Source organism: Periplaneta americana, chromosome 8, assembly GCF_040183065.1.
Source record: "Periplaneta americana isolate PAMFEO1 chromosome 8, P.americana_PAMFEO1_priV1, whole genome shotgun sequence".
NCBI lineage: Eukaryota > Metazoa > Arthropoda > Insecta > Blattodea > Blattidae > Periplaneta > Periplaneta americana.
The window spans coordinates 51534074-51555436 of NC_091124.1; the positions used below are offsets into that span (position 1 = coordinate 51534074).

Below are 21363 nucleotides of genomic sequence, written 5' to 3' on the forward strand. Positions count from 1 at the left end.
ACTTCCAGAGTTGTCTTCAGAATCGGATACTGACACTGAGGTGAAATACTGTGGCTCTGACGACAGTGAAGATGCTGAGTGACTCTATTGCTCCGGGTTATTTTCAGATGACTATAATGGGGAGAACTGGATCCGCTGCATGAAGTGGCACGATATGGGCGCTGCCTTCATGTTCCTCCGAAAAGTGAAAGATGTCTTGCTGCAAGTGTTAAACCTACCCTTATACTTCTACTTATCTCTAAAAAAAAATAAAAAATAAAAAAGGACCTAGAAAATTACTACTTAAAAGCAATGTTTCCTGTTTTCGCTTTCTGTTATAAACTGATCAATAGTAAAATAATTTATATTAAGGAAATATAATCTGAATTAGTGAAATAAATAAAATATTATACTTAAAAGTTATTTCTGTTTGTTTATGTACTTTTACAGAGTATTTTTGAAAAACCTCCCCAAATTAGGCTCCTTTCCTCTATTTTAAATCGGTTCCAATTGCATCTTGATTTATTTGCACAGAACAGTACGAAAAATGAAAAGGGACAGCTTTTATAGGTCGAAAAATATAATTTTGCTTACATATTTAATAATAATAATAATAATAATCATCATCATAATAATAATAATAGACTAATAATAATGCACTCCATCCGCATAGCTCAAACGGTGTCTAGCAATTTGGACACGTGATTCCAAATTCCAATTGCGCTCGGGCGTGGGATCAATTCCCGTTTGGGCTGTTATCTGGTTAGGTTTTTTTTTTCCGAAATTTCCCCAACTGTAAGGTGCAATGTCAGATAATGGCATGGAGAATCTTCGAACTCATTTCACCAAATAGACTATCGCCGATTTCATCGACTGACTAATTTCGTAGTTGATACAGCGTCTTTAAAATTACATTTAATACCTTTAACCACAGTAGTGGCAAAAAAAACCGGACCGACTCCTGTAACTGATTTCAGAGCCTTATTTACAGTGACAGCACGATAGACTGGTAACTAAGACTTTCGTGGTTCGAATCCTGCCTATGAAGGAAACTTTCTTTTGTTTCTTATTCAAATTTATTCCCAATACTTTTCGATTGCAGCGATATTTTACTACTTAATTAACATATCATTCCCAGAACATGAATTTTACCAGCTTATTTTCTAATGGCTTTCGAAATGGGCTACGTCAGCAGTCGAAACTACAACAATTTCAATAGATTACTCGCTATCTTGTGAATACGGGCGTTGCATGCGCAGTGGCTCATTTCGGGGACTTTGATTATTCCGTCGTCCGGTTTTTTTTTTTTGCCACTGCTGTACACTGGGTTGCAAAAGAAAAGCAGAGTCGAAGTGGCTATCGATTTGAAATATCATTGTGTTACGAGAATTTCGCCAAGGAAACAATAGAAATGTGTAACTAAATGTTTCAATTAAATTCAATTTTCAGTTCTGTATCTGTATTTATAATAAAATTTTATATTTATAGTTATAATAAAATAGATACACTTTCTGTTCATACAATATGAAACGTAACAGGTCGTATAAATATCCATTGTAACAATGACAGCATCCATGGATATTAAGAAAGGCTGTGGAACACCATATAAACTGCAGTTTCACTATTTTCAATGCTGTAAAATGAAAGTATATGAATAATTTAAAATCAATTCATATTAAATAATAACGTGAACATGTTATAAAATCGTATTTACATGTTTTTAAAAACTAATTTCAGGAAAGTGGCTTTTCCACCTCGCCATATTTACTAAAGTCCTCGAAAATAGTAATATACGTTACAAGAGCGGTATGTTGACGTTTTCATGTTCGAGGAAAAGATTGAAAAAGCGAAACGTAGTTGAGCTTTTTTAATTTCCGAGAACATGAAAACAAACATACCGCTCGTGTATCGTACATTATTTTGTGCGAAGATCGTTTATTACATACCCTGAAAGACGAATTTCTAATTAGTTGCAATGAAATCTCCATGTTGGTTTCTGTTTAATGACGGCAACACCAAAATGTCTTTCTTCAACATTGTTGCTATAAAATGTTTTCTGTGTTTACTATACTCCAGCAGGCCGTGATATACGTCTGTCTTCCCCCCCCCCCCCAGTCTATAAATGCGAACTTAAAACAAACGGTAAGGTTATGTAATGATTTATTTTTCATTTTAATATTTTAAAAATATTATTTATATAACATATTGCAGTAATAACATCCGCATCTGGAATCTTGTTGATTATTTCACGGCTTCCTTAATGTTACTTGTATCAGGAATGCAATAAGTTTCGTGGAGTAGTAGACTTTACTTAATTTTTGCAAATATTTAAAAACAATAATTAACATTGCAATTTAGGTGAAATTGCAGTGGTAAGTTTCCAATTTATAATGATTACTATGTTAAACGTCTCTAAAAATAATATGTTAAAAGCCTAAAGCAGTAAAATGAATGTCGCGCTTAAGCGGTAAGAAGAGGGAAATTGTTATGTGTGTTACGTTGGGAATACTGAATGTGGTATTTCACACTTACCGCGTATTGGTTCTGTGCGGAAAACAAGCAAATACGCACGATCTCGCACAAACGATATAACTTCGTATCGGCATTTATTTTGCAGCCCAGTGTATGTAATGTACGGTATGTTATATAGGGAAAGAAGTGAGGCTTTCCGCTCGGGTAATTACCATGGTAACCAGATAGATTTCGTGATCAAGGCATTAGTTCCAGAGATATAAAAACCTACATATCGCGGAGTATTAGTCACTAGTTATTAATAACAATTTCGGTTGTCTCCTGAAGGCTTTACATAATCCTAGAATTGTGGAATCAGCGCATTCTGAAACATTTAGTAATCGACAGTTTGGGTCCTGAGTGACTGGGTTGGAAATAAAAGTGAAGTTATTTCCCGCAGGTGGTCCCAGGATCAAATGCCAAGGTTCTTCGGTAAACTGGCTCCACTCTCCAACTTGTACACATTGCTTCACATTCATAGGTATTCCTAGCATAGGCTATGCAGTGTTATTTCGCTCTAGCATTACCTTCTTATCTTCGTATCAGGGATACTTGACGTTCCAATCTTTAGGTGTATTTTCCTGACTTAACATTTCAGTGCGACTCCGTAAAAGTGTAAAGGCTCGTCCAAACCAAAGCGAACGTTGTTCACGAATAATGTTTGTGACTTATAACTAGACCTCGGAATTTTAGGCATGAAAAATTGGTGTTTTAGGCACCTAAATATGTTGCAAAATCATGTAATTAGGTAGCCTACTACTCTTTAATTATAGGAAAGAAAAATATTTATTTTTGGTATATAAAATAGACCACAAAAGATTATCCATTTTGAATCTTGCGTGCACTTCTTTTAACACTTGAATATAATTAATTGATAAACTAGTGGACTTACTCGTGTTAATTATGTAAGATTTGTCCGGCTTACAGCTGTTTCAGTGCTTCACGCACGATCCTCAGAGCCTATTAGATCACGGCGTCATCTCGAACAAACTACACCAATATATATGAACAAATTACACCCAAAACTTCAATACACACTAGAACTTGAAAACAACAACTCCATAAATTTCCTAGACATCACCATAACAAAAATCGGCAACAAACACACCTACAAAATATACAGAAAACCAACTACCACCACCACACACATACACAACACATCTAACCACCCCATACAACACAAACATGCTGCATTCAGGACAATGGTACACAGATTACTCAACATACCCATGAGCCAACAACACTACAATGAAGAAGTGAACACAATCAAATACATAGCACAAGAAAACGGTTGCAATCCAAACATAATAGACAACATCATAAGGAAGACAAAACAAAAACTTAAAAAACACAAAAACACGCAAAACACAACACAAACACAAGAACACAAGAAATACATCGCACTAACATATGAAAACAAAAGCACACATAAGATCGCATCTTCATTCAGAAAGCAGAAATACAACACAACATACAGAACAGAAAACACGCTACAAAGACATCTCAACACACAAAAAACACGAACAAATAAATACGACCACACAGGTGTAGGCTATACAAACTCACATTAATAGTTGCGATAAGTTCTACATAGGACAGACAGGCAGATCATTCCAAACACGCTACAAAGAACACATTAAAGCAATAACCAGAGGACACAATACATCTACATACGCCAATCACATAACCAATGCTAACCATACATACAATAACATAAATACAGACATGGAAATCCTACACATGCAACCCAAGAACCAAAAACTCAACACACTAGAACAATACGAAATATACAAACACACTAAAACACACCCCAATCAAATTCTCAACACACAGATCAATTTCAGTACACACACACTATTTGACTCCACCCTTCAACACCTTTCAACAATCAAACACACCCACATAACAGGCAGAGAAGTTCGAGATGAGCCGTGATCTAGTAGGCTCTGAGGATGGTGCGTGAAGCACTGAAACACCTGTAAGCCGGACAAATCTTACATAATTAACACGAGTAAGTCCACTAGTTTATCAATTAATTACGAAAGATTAGTTATGCATGAAAGTAAGTATTTTTACATTTTTATGTGTATGACTATAAGCATCACATGTTATTTGAGGAGCGTAGTATCAAAGTTAGACAACTCCATTTTTTTTGCGATTTCGAGATATTGATTGTTTCTCACAGAATTTTGTGTGCTGAATGCGATTCTGGAACTGTTTAGGTTCAAAAAACGAACAGAACAGAGCGAAAATAGCACTTAATTGTGCGCTTTAAAATCAAAATGTAGACAACTCCACTGTGGCTTGGTTTCAAGTTAGGACAATTCCTTCAGTAGCCAATGAGAAGCCCACATTCGTACCACCTTTTCCCGTCACGCATCGTGAATTCAACATGGCTGATTGTTTATATAATCGGTTTGTGGATGAATAAGTACTATTTTACGTAAATTTGCTTTGAAACCGAGCTAGAAGAGACTTAGATTCAAAAGTAGACAATTTCACTTTAAATATGGCTTCGTTTGGTTTCAAAAACAGACAACTCCACTTTAAGTGTGACTTCATTTGGTTTCATAAACAGACAACTCCATGACTTAGTTTCAGAGATGGACAACTCCACTTTTTAAACTTAAATTTCGACCTGAATATTAATTTAATAATATTTTGAGACTGTAAAATATTTTTATGACCCATGAGAATGTTTAAAGAAAAATGTACGTATAACGGTAACACTGTTTTCCGAGGATCTAGTTTTTCCCATTTCCTGTAAAGAAGCAAAAGTGGAGTTGCCCGACTTTGAAACTAAGCTCCACATTTGTTTTCTAGTAGCATAATATATTATCAAGATTTTCTCAAAATTTTCAAAAGTTAGGCTATGTCTTTTGTCTATTAAAATCATTTTAAAGGTTGAAAATGACCTTTCCACTGATTCGAATAAATGTAAAGCCTAACCGCCTTAAATAATAATAATAATAATAATAATAATAATAATAATAATATAATAATAATAAAATATTTTTATAACTCCAAAGAAGAAAATGTCTACGATTTTACATTTCTTAAGAATAGACTTAGGCTAATTAGTGACCGGGTGATGTCATCAATTTTTCAAATAGCACTACATACTTTAATCATGTTACATTGATTACACACACTTAAGACGAGTTCAAATATACAGTATATCACAATGTCACCTTCCTAATCAATAACAACAACAAAACGAAACAAAAACGTACTTCCAATGTGATAATGTTATGCTTTGAGAGCCACAGAAGATGTTCCAAATGGGGACCATTCACATTAATGCACATTCGAAGGCGTTCCCCGAAAGACCGTATGACTGTCCGGCATGTTGCTGGCTGAATGGACACACAAGCCTGTCGAATGCGTTGCTGCATGTCGTCTGGTGTTGTCAGAATGTTCTGGTACTCACTGTCCTGTACAGTTCCCTACAGGAAGAAGTAGAGTGGCGACAGGTCCGGAGAACGTGCAGGCCACTGTAGGTAGATTGTTGCGTCGACAGTTGTGGTTTGTTATATGTTAAGACACCAAACACACAATACACTACGTGTACGGACGTCAGTCGTCTTTCGTTTTGTGTAAGTTAATGCACAAGATGAATGGGGCACCACAACAAACGGCACATTCTAATGGAATTCATTTTGCATTTTATTGTTGTTATTCATTGGGAAGGTGGCATTGTGATACATTTTTGAACTCTTCTTAATGTGTGTAATCAATGTAACATGATTAAAATATGTAGTGCTATTTGAAAAATTGATGACTTCACGTGTATCTTGTACCATAATGTAGTAACATGCACCAAATCTCCACATTCATGTTAGCTCCTCGTTCTAACATAACTCTCAAAAACAAAAATTCCAATACCTATCCAAACAAGAAAGTTATAATAGGTGCACAAGATAAATGGGACATTCTGTATTTTGTCAGACGGCCTTCCGATTGAAGCGAAAAGACTAATGCTATTAAAGGAAAGAAAGCGAACAAAGTATTATTACTGTAGCCACAAAAGAAATTAATTTTTCCCATTATTATTAGTTGCTATTAAGTATTATTACGTCATGGCAACATAACTAGTTCATGATGAGCGTTATTGCAGATACAAGAAGCTGTTCAACGTGATCATTACCATTATCGTAGTTGGTTCAGCTTGATTAAAATCTTAATTACTCCGACATGAACACTGCGAGTAGTCTTTAACACCAGTGATTCCGCTGCAAGCACTGCACCGTGCTCTAGAAAGGCACTTCCGGTGTCGTGATGAAAGCCTCGGAATGCAAGCAATTTAGACACTGTGAGAACAACATTTTGAAAGTCTGTAAGTATCGGCACCAAAAGAACTGCGCGTAAATATTTCAATTCCGGGTTTGGATCTCGATGAAATGAAATGCAAATAATGACAAACAAATTGGGAAAATATCCTCGAATTATTGGCTTTTTACTTACTTCAAAATGTCTCCATAATTCGTTATAATTCAGAGCACGGCGCTCGGCGGCTACAATACCGTTCATCATCTATTTTCATTTCAACAAAATTAGTGCTACCCTTATCATAAATATTATGTCGCAATCGTCAGAATTATTGTCGGGAACAACTTGGATTAGTTCAAAAACCTGTTTGTATCACGAAAAGATAAGAAATATTAAGATTATCCTTTCTTACAATTAGACAACCTGTTTTTCTTCATGTTGGTTTGTAATTTTAAAATATATACGAATATGTGTACCAATTTATCCTTAAATGATGTCCTTTGTTCTTTGTTATTTATTTTATACCTCTTGCTGAATAATAAAATTGAAATTATAGAGCATTTCCCAGCAACAGGTAATTACCGTCGACAATAGCCAACACTCAACTTCCACTCCAGCGAAATCTCACATATCTAGGAATACCCCTCACCTCCAAACTCTCCTGGACCGAAGTAGCTGAAGAAACCTGGAGGAAATATAACGCAGCCAACAGAGCAATAAGCTACCTAAGTGGCATCAATCGACCCGGCTGTATAACCGAAACACTCCTCCACCTATACAAAGCATTGGTTCGATCCCTATGCATACATCCCTCCATTTTCCTCGCACAAGCCCCTCCAACGACCCAATTGAAATTTGAAGCCCGCGAAAGAAGAATTCTCCGCCAAATCTTCCACCTGCACAGGCGCACCAGAAATAACACAGTTTACACTACGACCAAAACAAAGTCACTCTTCACACACCTAAACAACATAAACAGGAAATACACACATTCGGCAGTAAATCGCGTATATACACAACACATCTTCGCAAATCCCCCGAACACAAACAACAGAACAACACTGGAGAAACTCCTCTACAACTACCACCATCCCCCACCACCAAACTAAAACACACAAACAAAACCGCAAACACTGTTGGAAATTTGAATACTGTCTGAGAGGACACACGACAGCAACAGAGAGGCAGATGAATAAAATAACACCACACCATGAAAGTCTCCATAACGATTCAGACGCTTCTGCCACCGGAAGGGGAAACTTAAAAAATATATATATATGTATATGTATGCACAGTGTTCTGCCCAAGAGAGGTCTTTAACTGCAAACCCAGCATTTCCCTTTCTTGCTTTCCTCTTAATCTCCCCATATAATACTTTAATGCTGTCTATCAACTGATATCTTTTACCCCGAACTCTTGTCCCGTTCACCATTCCTTAAGCATCCCAAATTAACAAATTAGGCCTACACCAAAAAATTAAAACAAAAAAAAATAAAGTAAAAAATAAAATAAAATAAAATAAAATAAATAAAAAGCCAATCACCGCACTCACACGCCTACTGGCACTTAAGCCAGAAATAGTGTATAAGTATGTAAATATATATTTATTGTTATTTATGTACAATGGCTGGAGAGGGCATCCTGCGCGTATAAGACCCTAAAACGGCCTCTGACTCAAAGCCAGTAGTCAATAAACATCAACAACAACCTTTTACTGTCATCGATTGAATGCGTCTGCCGAAGAAAAAAATGTGATATACAGCTAACTTCCATTCAGTACATTTGAGCTTAGTTCATGGCATGCAGTACACTTTAAAACAACGAATTTTCATTTATGATACATACATGGGTCATTACGAGTGACTTCATCATGTGGTAACGCAGAATTCCTGCACGGAAATATAATATGATATGCGTAAGTAATCACTTAGTGATTCAAGACGGCGCTCATCCCGTCGGATCTCGGCTACTTAGTCACTCGTAATGAGTGCACCTCTTTACATAGTGCGTTGGAGATTGTGTCCTGTCACATATTCTATGACACAGAACATGAGGGTAGGCTACCAAAGGGAAAACTGAGGGATAGAACTTAAGGGATTAGGTCCGGCTTACAGCAGTAAAATTTTGGAAATATTCAACATTTTTTTCCTCCATTACTGTATCTTCTACAATAATGAAAATTAATCTGTGTAAAACGCTGTCCTTCTGTTATATGTAAACAATGTTTTTACGATTTAAAAAATATTATTTACATTTTTTAAAATTCAGTTCTCTGTGCACTGATGAAGCGTTTCCCGCATAACTAAAAAACTATCCAGCATTCGTTGATGAAATTTTTTGTGTGTACTTATACATGTCATATCTACAATATGATGCAAGATCACTTCTCTACCTTTGATAGATTGTTTAATAAAAAATAAATTCATTTAAAAATGGTCGAATATCAGTATTTTCTTCTAACACAAAATAAAAAAAGATATTATTTATTAAGGAATGTATTGTAAACATGAGTTTCAGCAATAAAATAAAAGAGAGAGAACATGAAAAAGTTAACAAGTTTATGAGTTATGAGGAAAACGCTTCATCATTGCACAGTGAACTACCACCATTATGAATTTTGAACAAAATACATAAACAAATAATTTTTTAAATCTTAAAAATATTTTATTCATATAGCAGAAGGACAGTATTTTACACCTACCAATTTTCATTATTGTACAAGATACAGTAATGGAGGAAAAAATGTTGAATATTTCCAAACATTTTACTGCTGTAAGCTGTACCTAACTCCTTAAACTGAGGGGATTCGATCCGACTGGAATCCGGTGTGGCTTAGTGAATAAAGCGTCAGTACGTAGAGCTGAAAACCGGGTTCGAGTCCCGAGAGAATATTTCTCTGTTCGATCCATCCTTCATTATATACAACAGTTTAAGTTTATTTAACAGACTCTCCTATCTCTACATTTAGTGTCTGCATGTGTTTTTTTCAAACGGATCTAAGGGCGTCAAATTTATCTTATCAGTTTTTTTTTTTTTCATTTTTCTCATAACTTGTCATTTGAACTTAGGCCAGTTTGAAATCCACCCCTTCATATGGAGAAAGTCCTTCTTAAAACATTTCAAAGAAAAGAAAGAAGAAGAATTATCAGACATCTCAAGAAACTGGCAGACGAAACAGACAACAAACTTTTAAATTTGCTTAGGAAGATATTTATGATAGTGAGGAGTAATCTATAAAATCTAATTAAATTTTCTAAAAATAAAAATACATATCTGAATTTAAAAATAATGAATTTTTAGACTCAAATTATAGTCTTAAAAGTTAATGAAAGTTACTTAATAAACAGTTTACAAACTTACCAGGTTTTGCGGAGCCGGGGCAGAACAACCCCGCCACAATCAAGACGAAGTAGAGAGCGTGTGCACATTTTCTTCTCGTCATGGTTCAGGCCTGGAACAGAAGAAACACACAGAATTTTAGGGAAAACTGATTAGTGGAAGTGAGAGATTATGATGCTAATGAGGGCCTGTGGTAAGCGACTGACGAAACAGCCGCACCAGATCACTGATCACGCTGACCTATATGTTCACACACGAAGTGAAAATCCGCATCAGTATTGACACATCACTCGTTCAGAGTCCGCGTGGGGTTAACTTGATGGAGAGCGATTTTCAAGGCCGATGAAACCTGTAAGCTAGCTTTCTTTGGAAAGGGAGTGAAACTGAAGGCCCTGTGACGTAGATAAACTACAGTCGTATTCAGAAGAGTACGCAAGAGGGAGGGGTTACCAAGTTTGAACCCCTACCCCCTTGAACTTAAAAAAAAAATGTTCATTCATTCATAGTGTTCTGCCCATGGGCAGATCTTTCACTGCAAACCCAGCATTCTCCAGTCTTTCCTCTTTTCTCCCTTTCTCTTTGTCTCCATATATGATCCATATTTCTTAATGTCATCTATCATCTGATTTCTTCTTCTGCCCCGAACTCTTCTCCCGTTCACCATTCCTTCCAGTGCATCCTTTAGAAGGCAGTTTCTTTTCAACTAGTGATCTTTTCCTCTTTCTCATTAGTTTTAGTCATCCTTTCTTCATGCACTCTTTCCAACACAGCCCCGTTTCTTACTCTGTCTGTCCATTTCACACTCTCCATCCTTCTCCATATCCACATTTCAAATGCTTCTAGTCGCTTCTCTTCAATTCGTCGTAATGTCCATGTTTCTGCCCCATATAATGCTACACTCCACACAAAGTACTTCACTAGTCTCTTCCTTAGTTCTTTCTCCAGAAGTCCGCAGAAGATGCTTTTTTTTTTCTATTAAAAGCTTCCTTTGCCATTGCTATTCTCCTTTTGACTTCTTGGCAGTAGTTCATGTTACTGCTTTATAGGTCTATATTTATATTTGAGTATTTTGTTATCCATAATCGTTTTCCTTTCTTTAATTTTTCACTGTCAAAGTAACAAAATCTACATCGACATAAGGCATAGTCCTCCTATCCCCCGTTCAATATGAACCCTATTCTTGGTACTGTGGCATGCTCGAATTATAACAATGCTATCTTTATTATAGAGAGATCTACCGCTTAGCACCGACCATGTAATAAAATGAAGCCGACAAACTATGAAACTTAACTTGTTTATTAAAATTGGATGGCTGTGAATAAGATTTTATATAAGAGTATTCATGAATACGTTCTATTAGAACATAGTATAATATTAATAAATATACCGTAACATAATAATAATAATAATAATAATAATAATAATAATAATAATAATAATAATGCCTACATAAATTCAAGACACCGAAAATGTATATACTTGTAAACAATTTTAATAATGACCCCCTCCCCTTGAAAGAATTCTGCGTACGCCACTGGTCGAAGTGAATATAAAATGAACTCCACACTGAAAAAGTGAAGCTGATAAAAAATTATTGGCTGCGTGACTTCCATTTCGCATTGACTGCTTGACTACTAAAGCTTTTGCTTAGTTATTGTGTTATTTTTACTATTATTATTATTATTATTATTATTATTATTATTATTATTATTATTATTATTATTATACTGTAATAGTTTTCTGGGAAACTTCAACCAAAGCCATGTGTTATACTATATTACTTATCCACGTAGCCTATGCACATATATTCTCGTATATGTACAGTAGTGGCAAAAAAACCCGGACAGACCCTTGTAGCTGATACAAAAGAATCCTGTGCTGTATATTGTGTCAAATTGTGGTAATTTCAATATGCATAGTGAAGCCAGAGGTATGTACTTCTATTTAATGTAAAAATATGCAGTTATCTTTGCCGAATAGAGGTAGAAATGTAATATTGATGCCAGATGAAAATAAAACTCTCAGGGTGCTATTCATAGACATTTCGCTAGCCCCGCTACGAGCGTGCTAAACTAGCCCCGACTTTGCCAGAGGAGGGACGAATTATTCATATCGCTAACATTGGTTTATGAATATGAAAAACGTTAGTTTCGCTGATCATCCACCGGAATCCCTCGCTAAGAATGTCTATGGATACGGCCCTCAAAGTTTTTTCGTCTGTAAGTTTGAGGCACTGAAGGAAACAAAAGACGGTAAGAATCGAACAAATACAATAAATTTCATTGATACAATTAATTATACAATATGGATGTGTTTTGTGACTAGCAAAATTGGAATCTGTGACTGAAATCAATTACAAGGATCGGTCCGGTTTTTTTTTTTTTTTCACTACTGTACACTCGCTGGCCACGTGTGGAACGTTCTACTTTCGATTTAGAAATTCAAGTGGAGAGATTGGCGCATCAAATTGTATAACATTTTTAATCACTCTCAGCAATCCGGCACCCTCGCCGGATTAGCAAAAGTCTGTTGTATGATGATAATCTGATAGCATGCTTTCTTATTTCGCTGAAAAAAGGAAATAATTATTGAATTTCTCCGAAACGCAGGGACTTCGGACCACATTGACACCAGCAAGAAACAAAATAAAAAATCGTTTAAGTATTTTCGACCTCGTGGCCATTTTGTATTTTTGATTGCAAATAAAGACGTATTAATATGTCTTACTACAATTATTAAATTTCATGTGCATATTTCCTGAATAAATAAGATTGAAGCCACTGGCGTGACTCAGTCGGTTAAGGTGCTTGCCTGCCGGTCCGAAGTTGCGCTCGGATGCAGGTTCGATCCCTGCTTCAGCTAATTACCTGGTTCGGTTTTTTCCGAGGTTTTACCCACCCTAAGGTGAATGCCAGGTAATCTATGGCGAATCCTCGGGCTCATCTTTCCAAATACCATCCATCTCACTATCACCAATCTCATCGACGCTAAATAACCTAGTAGTTGAAACAGTGCCGTTAAATAACCAACTTACAAAATAATACTTTCGACTAAATACTGAATATAAATAAAATCGTTCTAATAATCGAGGAGATGCAGAAATTTACTTTTTCGGCGTTATTGATGCTAAAAATATGTATATTTCTAGGTAATCTCGAAATCTATATATTTGCAGCATCACAACACTTTCTCTAATTAGAAAGTAAAAGGAGAAAATGAGCTTATACCTTCCCGGTAATGAATCGTAAGTGCTGAATACGAGTATAAACAAAATGGTTCATAAGAAGCTCTGTAAAGGATGTAGAACACACCGGTGGACATTATGTGTACTCATGATGTGGAACGGACTCAAGTATGCAAACGTTATGTACATAAATACAGAATACAAATGAAAACAGCATATTCATTTACAGATAGTGAGACCATATTGGACCTCATTCCAAATAACTTAAAAACCAATCAATTATGGCAGACAGAGCAAACGCTGTGGAGATAGCTTTAAACCAGGCCTGCACAAGGTTTGCGCTCTCCGAGCCGGCTCACAGGTCATGAGCGGACTGCAGATATTAGCTCCGCTCTGTATAAGGGTGGATTGGAAGAAGGAGTAATCTCGTACAAAATGTAGTCCTACACAAAAGGAAGTACTATTACGAGTGCTTACGAAATGAATTCCCGTTTAGTGTTTGCAAAACTACCTTGGACTATTATTAATAATAATTAATAAATAAATATTTATTTTACAGAAGTAATAGAAATTCTATAGCTACTTAAATGTATAATATCATTTTGTTATATTTTTATTTATCAGTACATCAAAACGAGGTTTTATGCTGTTGGCAACTGAAAGGAACCGTAGCCTACTGATCATAATGAAACATCAGGTAGGCCTTTATTAAAGTTGATTATAGAAAACAGTTGCTCACAAATATAAATGTTGAGTCAAACATAGCAATCATTTTCACAGCCAGCCTGTGTAGTCGTGGTTATTATTGCTAATGATTAGTCTTGTAAAACTCAACCAGGCTAGTAGTATTATTCAAACGATCTTTAGCCCTTAGGTCACATTGAAGATCAATAAGTTCGAGCTGTAAATCGTTAAATGTTAAATGTCATGTTCCGTCTTTTAGATTCCTCCATACTGTACTGTAGCAGTAGGTAAGCAACGTGAAACAGTTACTGAGAATAGGCCTACACACTGCACTCCACTAGATAACTGAGTGGTCGTTTCCCTCTCCTCTACCTATAGCAAGTCTATGTCATTCTGACGTATCTTCCTCTCCGTTTCGGCGAGCGGTAAACACCGCTCTCACGCTCCGAAGGAGCGCGCGCGCTCTTTGAGCGCTGTTTGTGCAGGCCTGCTTTAAACTAATCGAAACTTCGTGAAGACGGGACAGATCAACGCGTCTCACAAGCAAACATTCTGATGGAGGCAGATAAAAAAGTTAAACATTTTTCTTCCACCATGTTTATGTCAAAAGAAGTACTTAGCCTATACAAATTTTGGCCACTAGACCGCAATTACGAGAGCCTTCCAGAAAGTGATTTTCCCTGGGGCCGTTTACAGAAAAAAAACACAATTTCATGGAAAGATTTATTGGCACAGATACAGCAATTCTTGCGCTATTTTTCAACATATTTCCCGCTGTAATTGAGACATTTGTCATACCGTAGGATCAACAGTGAGGTGCACAACACCACACAAGAATACAAATATTGATCCTATGGTATGACAAATGTCTCAATTCCACTGGGCAGTTGCCCTGGGTGGCACAGGCGGTATAGCGCTGGCCTTCTGTGCCCGAGGTTGCGAGTTCGATCCCGGCCCAGGTCGATGAGATTTAAGTAAAACTGCTCGATTATCAACGTCTAACAGCCGGGGTATATTAAGATTAATAATTATAACCCAAATTGCATTATTAATTCTAGAATGCGACAGGCTCATGTCACTAGATTTACTGGCATGTAAAAGAATTCCTGCAGGACAAAATTCCGGCACACCGGCGAAGCTGATATAACCTCGGCAGTTGCGAACGTCGTTCAATAAAACGTAAAATTAAAAAAAAAATCCATTGGGGAATATGTTGAAAAACAGCTCAACAATTGCTGTATCTGTTTCAATAAATCTTTTCATGAAATTGTGTTTTTTTTTGTAAACGGCCTCAGGGAATATCACTGGACGGCCTCGTAATTGAGGTCGAGTGGCCAAAATTTGTATAAGCACTTGTTTTGACATTATTAACATGGTGGAAGAAAAAAATATTTTTTTTTTATCTGCACCCATGAAAATGTTTGCTTGTCAGCCTTAACATACAGTAAAATAAATTTTTTAATTGTTAACTGCCTCCCATTGGAGGTAGCCCAGAAGGACTCAGTATACTCTCCTACATGAATTTTACAATATTAAATGTTTACATAAATTTGTTGACAGAAAATTAAAATAAACATATATGAATTATAAAGTGAAGGAAGATAAATTAAACAGAGTGAATATGATGACTCAGAATTTGGCAAGAGCGTTTCAAAACAGAAGACCAGCAGCTAGGTATACTCTGGCGGATAGTGAAAAACAAGAAGAGGGGAAAATTGATTGAAATACGTATTTTTGAATCTACAACCACAGTCTAGCATATACAGTCGCGAAGCTCAATACGTAGTAAATATGCAAACATTAGATAGTTGCTCACCACTAGGATCGCCAATATCGCCTCATTACAGGCAATGTAAAATAGCGTCGCAGTCTATTGTTTCTATCAACCTCAAAACTCAAGCTTCGTGACTGTATATAGTAGACTGTGCTAAAACCTCAATCAGATAAATTGCCCCAACCGGAAATCGAACCCGGACCACCTGGTTTCGCTATCAGACGCGCTAGTCGTTACTCCACAGGTGCGGAATGTGTAATTTTTCGTATTATTTATTTAATGGGTAATATTTCATCTCGATGAGCACATTTTAATATGAATACTCGTAAAGATAATCAAATAACACTTTAATATTAGCTTTATTCCTTTATATTATTATTGAAATAAAATCGTTTTAGTTAATGGATTATAGAGGTCGCTTGTTCGTGACGTCACTCATAGAGTTGTTCCTAGAGGTCGCTGATGCGATTACGTTCTGAATTGCCATTTGAGGGTGCTGTCTATCGTATGGGGTAGTGTATTGGTGTTGTGATTGACTTGTAGTTAAAAGCTGTATTTGAGTGCGGTCGTTTATGATTAAGAATGGAGTTCATTAAACGGTAACAAGTCTTGACGTGGAGTGCCTTGTTGACAATTTCAAACATACATAGAAAACAACGTAAATTAAGCACAGGTAATGAATAGTGTATGTGTACTGAAGAGAATTGCGTGGTAACAATACAAACGAATTCGGGAGTGAGTGAAGTGGTGCAATTTAGAGGCGATCATGATCATGAAAAAAGTGACAAGACAATTAAAACTCGAACATTATTTGAAGTAAATGTGAATGTAATGCATGCGAAAAACGGACTCTGCGGCCGAGTAAATTATACGCAGAGAACTGTCGAACTCTGTCAGTGATGTGACGTTATTTATTTTCGTTTATCGTTATACAGAGAGCGTTGATCTCGTTCTCGCACAGCAAATGAGGCGTTACACGTGTTAAATGGGTAAGCATTTGTGACATATAGAAAGAGAGATACTGTTCTGTAGATCTCCAAACTAATATTGTATTTTTCACTAGTGATACCAGACTTAATTTTTTGTATAATCACCCATGCATTCCATGGTTGAACTAACACCGAGTTAGTTCCCTTTCTACTCTGTTTATGCACTTTCAACTGTCTTACCAGTCGTACAAATATAACTTTGGTGACATTACAAAAGTTTCACGCTAGTGTACACTCACGCTATGCCTTGCATAGGCCTTTATGAATCTGTGACAGGTTAGGTTAAGCTTTTGTTATGCCTTGCATACACGAATCTGTGACAGATTAGGTTAGGTTACTTTAGAATTTTGTTATGCCTTGAATATACGAGTCTGTACAATTTTCTAAGCCTAGTGATTTATGTTTTCACGAAAAGACAAAGTATATGATTGTCTCGTGACGAGAATATTGTACGAAATGGAAATATAAAAATTGGAAATTTATCTCTTGAAGAGGTGGAATAATTCAAATACCTGGGAGCAACAGTAACAAATATAAATGATATTCGGGAGTAAATTAAACACATAATAAATATGGGAAATACCTGTTATTATTCGGTTGAGAAGCTTTTATCATCCAGTCTGCTGTCAAAAAATCTGAAAGTTAGAATTTATAAAACGGTTATATTACCGGTTGTCCTGTATGGTTGTGAAACTTGGACTCTCACTTCGAGAGAGGAATACAGGTTAAGGGTGTTTGAGAATAAGGTGCTTAGGAAAATATTTTGGGGCTAAGAGGGATGAAGTTACAAGAGAATGGAGAAAGTTACACAATACAGAACTGCACGCATTGTATTCTTCACCTGACATAATTAGGAACATTAAATCCAGACGTTTGAGATGGGCAGGGCATGTAACACGTATGGGTGAATCCAGAAATGCATATAGAGTGTTAGTTGGGAGGCCGGAGGGAAAAAGACCTTTGGGAAGGTCGAGACGTAGATGGGAAGGTAATATTAAAATGGATTTGAGGGAGGTGGGATATGATGATAGGGACTGGATTAATCTTGTTTAGGATAGGGACCAATGGCGGGCTTATGTGAGGGCGTCAATGAATCTCCGGGTTCCTTAAAAGCAAGCAAGCAACTAAGTAAGTGATTTATGTTTAGTGATGTTAGTACTGACTAGCGTAATGCAGACGTTGAAACGAAATCACTTTATGGTAATTGTGTGTTTATTTCATTATTATTTGTCGTACTTGACTATTTTTCAGTGATTGTTGAAATAATACAAATTTTGCGTTCTTCAAATCACAACGTATCGTGACTTTTTATATCCCTATGTGTCTTTCAGTTTTATTCATTTCATTTATTGTATTCCATAGATCTTACATTGGCAACGAAGCTGTAAGATGTGGAACAAGTCAACACTTTACAAGATTATAATTATAATTTTTTGGCGAGATGTAGTGAGATGAAGTGATACCAAGGATTCGCCAACAGATTACCTGACATTCGCCCTGTGGTTGGGGAAAACCTCGGAAAAACCCAACCAGGTAATCCGACCAAACGAGGGTGAAGTGAAGTGAGGCCGAGGACTCTCCATAGACCACCCGGCATCAGTCTCACGGCTGGGGAAAACCTCGGATGAAACCAATCAATCAGACCAAACGGGGGATCCAACCCAAGCCCGAACGCAGCTCCGGATCAGCAGGCCAGCGAGTCTGCCGATGGTTCTACCACAGTCTACTATATACAGTCACGAAGCTTGAGTTTTGAGGGTGCTAGAAACAATAGACTGTGACGGTTCTATTTTGCATTGCCTGTAATGAGGCGATATTAGCGATCCTAGTGGTGAGCAACTATCTAATGTTTGCATATTTACTACGTATTGAGCTTCGCGACTGTATATACTAGACTGTGGTTCTACTAAAAATATACAATACATAGCCAATCAGATTATTAAATTTATAAACCCAAACGATTATTCATCAGTTGAGTTATAAAATATAATACATAGCAAGTCGGTTAATTCAATTTAAAGGCATAAACAATTCAATCAGGAGAGATATACAGAAATTGATTTTTTTTTTATTTCATTCATTATTTTCCATAGATCTTACATTAGCAATGAAGCTTTAAGATGTGGGACAAGTCAAAATTTTACAAGATTACAATTACAATATTTCACAATTTTTTACAATAAGGACTTTATTTGAATAAGCAGTTGAGTTTTCTATAACAGCCGATACTGAATTCTTTTGGAGAAAAAACTGGAAAAATGGACTAATTTTCAGAGGAAAGGTAGTTTGGAATGTGAAAAATTATTCATATAGGACGTCGGTTGACTTGAAAACAGAAAATATGTGAAGCTTGGAAAGAATTGATCTGTATAGGTAAACTAAAAGTGATTATTTAACATGTGAAATAAAGAGGTTTAACACTTCAAAATGAATGCGAAATGCATATTTCACTTCACTTATTAACGTAAGGCATACCAAAAACCTATCCTATCCTATCTATCCTATCTATCCTATCTATTCTATCCTATCCTATCCTATCTGTTCTATCCTATCCTATCTATTCTATCCTATCCTATCCTATCTATTCTATCCTATCATATCTATTCTATCCTATCCTATCTTATCTAACCTGTCACATTTGTGAATGCAAGGCGAACGTTAGCAGAAGTCTAAACTATCTGTCACAGATTCGTATATTCAAGGCATTCGAAAAGCCTAAACTACCCTACCCTGTCACAGATTTTCGCACTGTAGAACTTACAAAAATGCAATTTGAAAGTTTGTGTCGCGTGCTATAGAAAAGCCGAGCAGTTTTGCAAGCCACTCCATCCGTTTATGAACTTGCAGAAATATTTAAATCTGTGCAAAGTAAGGCATATTTGACCTTTAACACGGTTCATTTTAAAAGAAGAAATACGAAAACAGAAAAATCAGTAATCGGATAGCCTATGAACTGTGAGGAAAATTTCAGTGCGGTCAACTATCTCTACTTGAATACGTTAAAAGAATGAAGCTACCGCTCTCATCCTACCCCAGTCTAAGTCAACGTCAGATCAATATATGCAACGTTGCCAGCTTTAGAGATAAGTTAATTTTCTTTCAACTATAAAATTTTAATTTTATTTGTGGTAATGATGATAGATGGTTTTGACATAAATATATTCGGTACTGCGGTAATGTAAGTTACCAAATGCACAACCATCAATGTCCACCAATGCCCATCTGTGGCCCGTTAGTTTACTTAAACTTTAGCGCAGTTACGTATAGCCTACAATTTTGCGACTAAACCGCTACTGTTACGTCAACACACGTTTCAGTATGGCCGCTGTACGCTTTTATTTGTATAAATACCTCAACCGTTCGCAAACGATCACAGAGATATTGCACTGTTATGTTCATCTCCTCTCCCTGTTTCATCTCTCAAAAGGACACTAGGATACATTTAGTACCCCTCACCCGGTATAGCAAATAACGAAGCTGTTACAAGTAATGAACATATCAGATACAGATATTCCGGGTCTACTAGAGAATACGATACGAAACTCTTTCCTGCGTTGATATTTAGAGAGGAGCAAAAATATATACTCATATACAGAATGTTCCATTTTAAATAAGTTAGAGTAACTTCCGGTTAAACCGGAAATGATATTTAAATAACACTTGCAAATGTTTGTGTATTTTATATCACTTAAACACTTTCACAAGTGTTACGTAAATGGTAACATAACTGTAAAATATATTTGGGGTTTACCAGAATCCAGTTACATCCGGTATTATATATATATATATATATATATATATATATATATATATATTCATTCATTTATTTTATTCCATAGATCTTACATGAGCAATGAAGCTTCAAGATGTGGAACAAGTCAAAATTTTACAATATTACAATTACAATTTTTACAGTTTTACAGTTTAGTAATTTTCTACAATTTTTACAATTTTGTGCAATTTTTTACAATATTTTGGCGAGATGTAGTGAGATGAGGTGAGGTCCGAGGATTCGCCAAAATATTACCCGGCATTTGCCTTTTGGTTGGGGAAAACCTCGGAAAAACCCAACCAGGTAATCAAATCAAAGGGGGATAATCAAATCAAAGGGGTTGATGCCGAGGACTCGCCATATATGTGTATATATATATATATATATATATATATATATACACACACACACACACACACACACACACACACACACACACAGAGTGTTCCGGAAGTGATGTTACAAACTTTCAGGGATGATGGGGAATGGCACATGTATCAATTTGAGATAAGGAACCCTAGTCCCGAAATAACGGAGTCGAAACTTATAAGCAAAAATAGTTGTATGGAAATGGAATTGTCATTTGGCACCACGTGCCCTCCTTCCCTTAACCTTTGGAACAGTCGTGGAAAGATGGTATGGGCCGGATGTCTCCTATGTGGGTACTTGGATCGATACAATCTGTGAGCTTCTCTACTGTTCCCATTGGCTCATCCGTATTCGAAAATCAGGTCTGCTTATTCCGCTCTCGTGTACTCCTCCATTTCACTAGGACTGATCGACTGGACACTGCAGCTTTTTACACATAGACTTCTGTCTACAGATGTGCACATCAGGACCGACCATGTCCGTTACACATTAC

General features: G+C 36.3%; 1 protein-coding gene across 1 annotated transcript in view; it reads right to left on the reverse strand.

Moving 5' to 3' along the window:
• The window catches only part of Cad99C (cadherin 99C), a 466185-nt gene that overhangs the window by 213055 nt on the left and 231767 nt on the right, over window positions 1-21363 (reverse strand). Inside the window, exon 3 of the mRNA XM_069832876.1 lies at window positions 10120-10210. Within this exon, the coding sequence (XP_069688977.1) occupies window positions 10120-10201 (82 nt within the window). The 5' untranslated portion in view covers window positions 10202-10210. The remainder of the gene's footprint in view (window positions 1-10119; window positions 10211-21363) is intronic.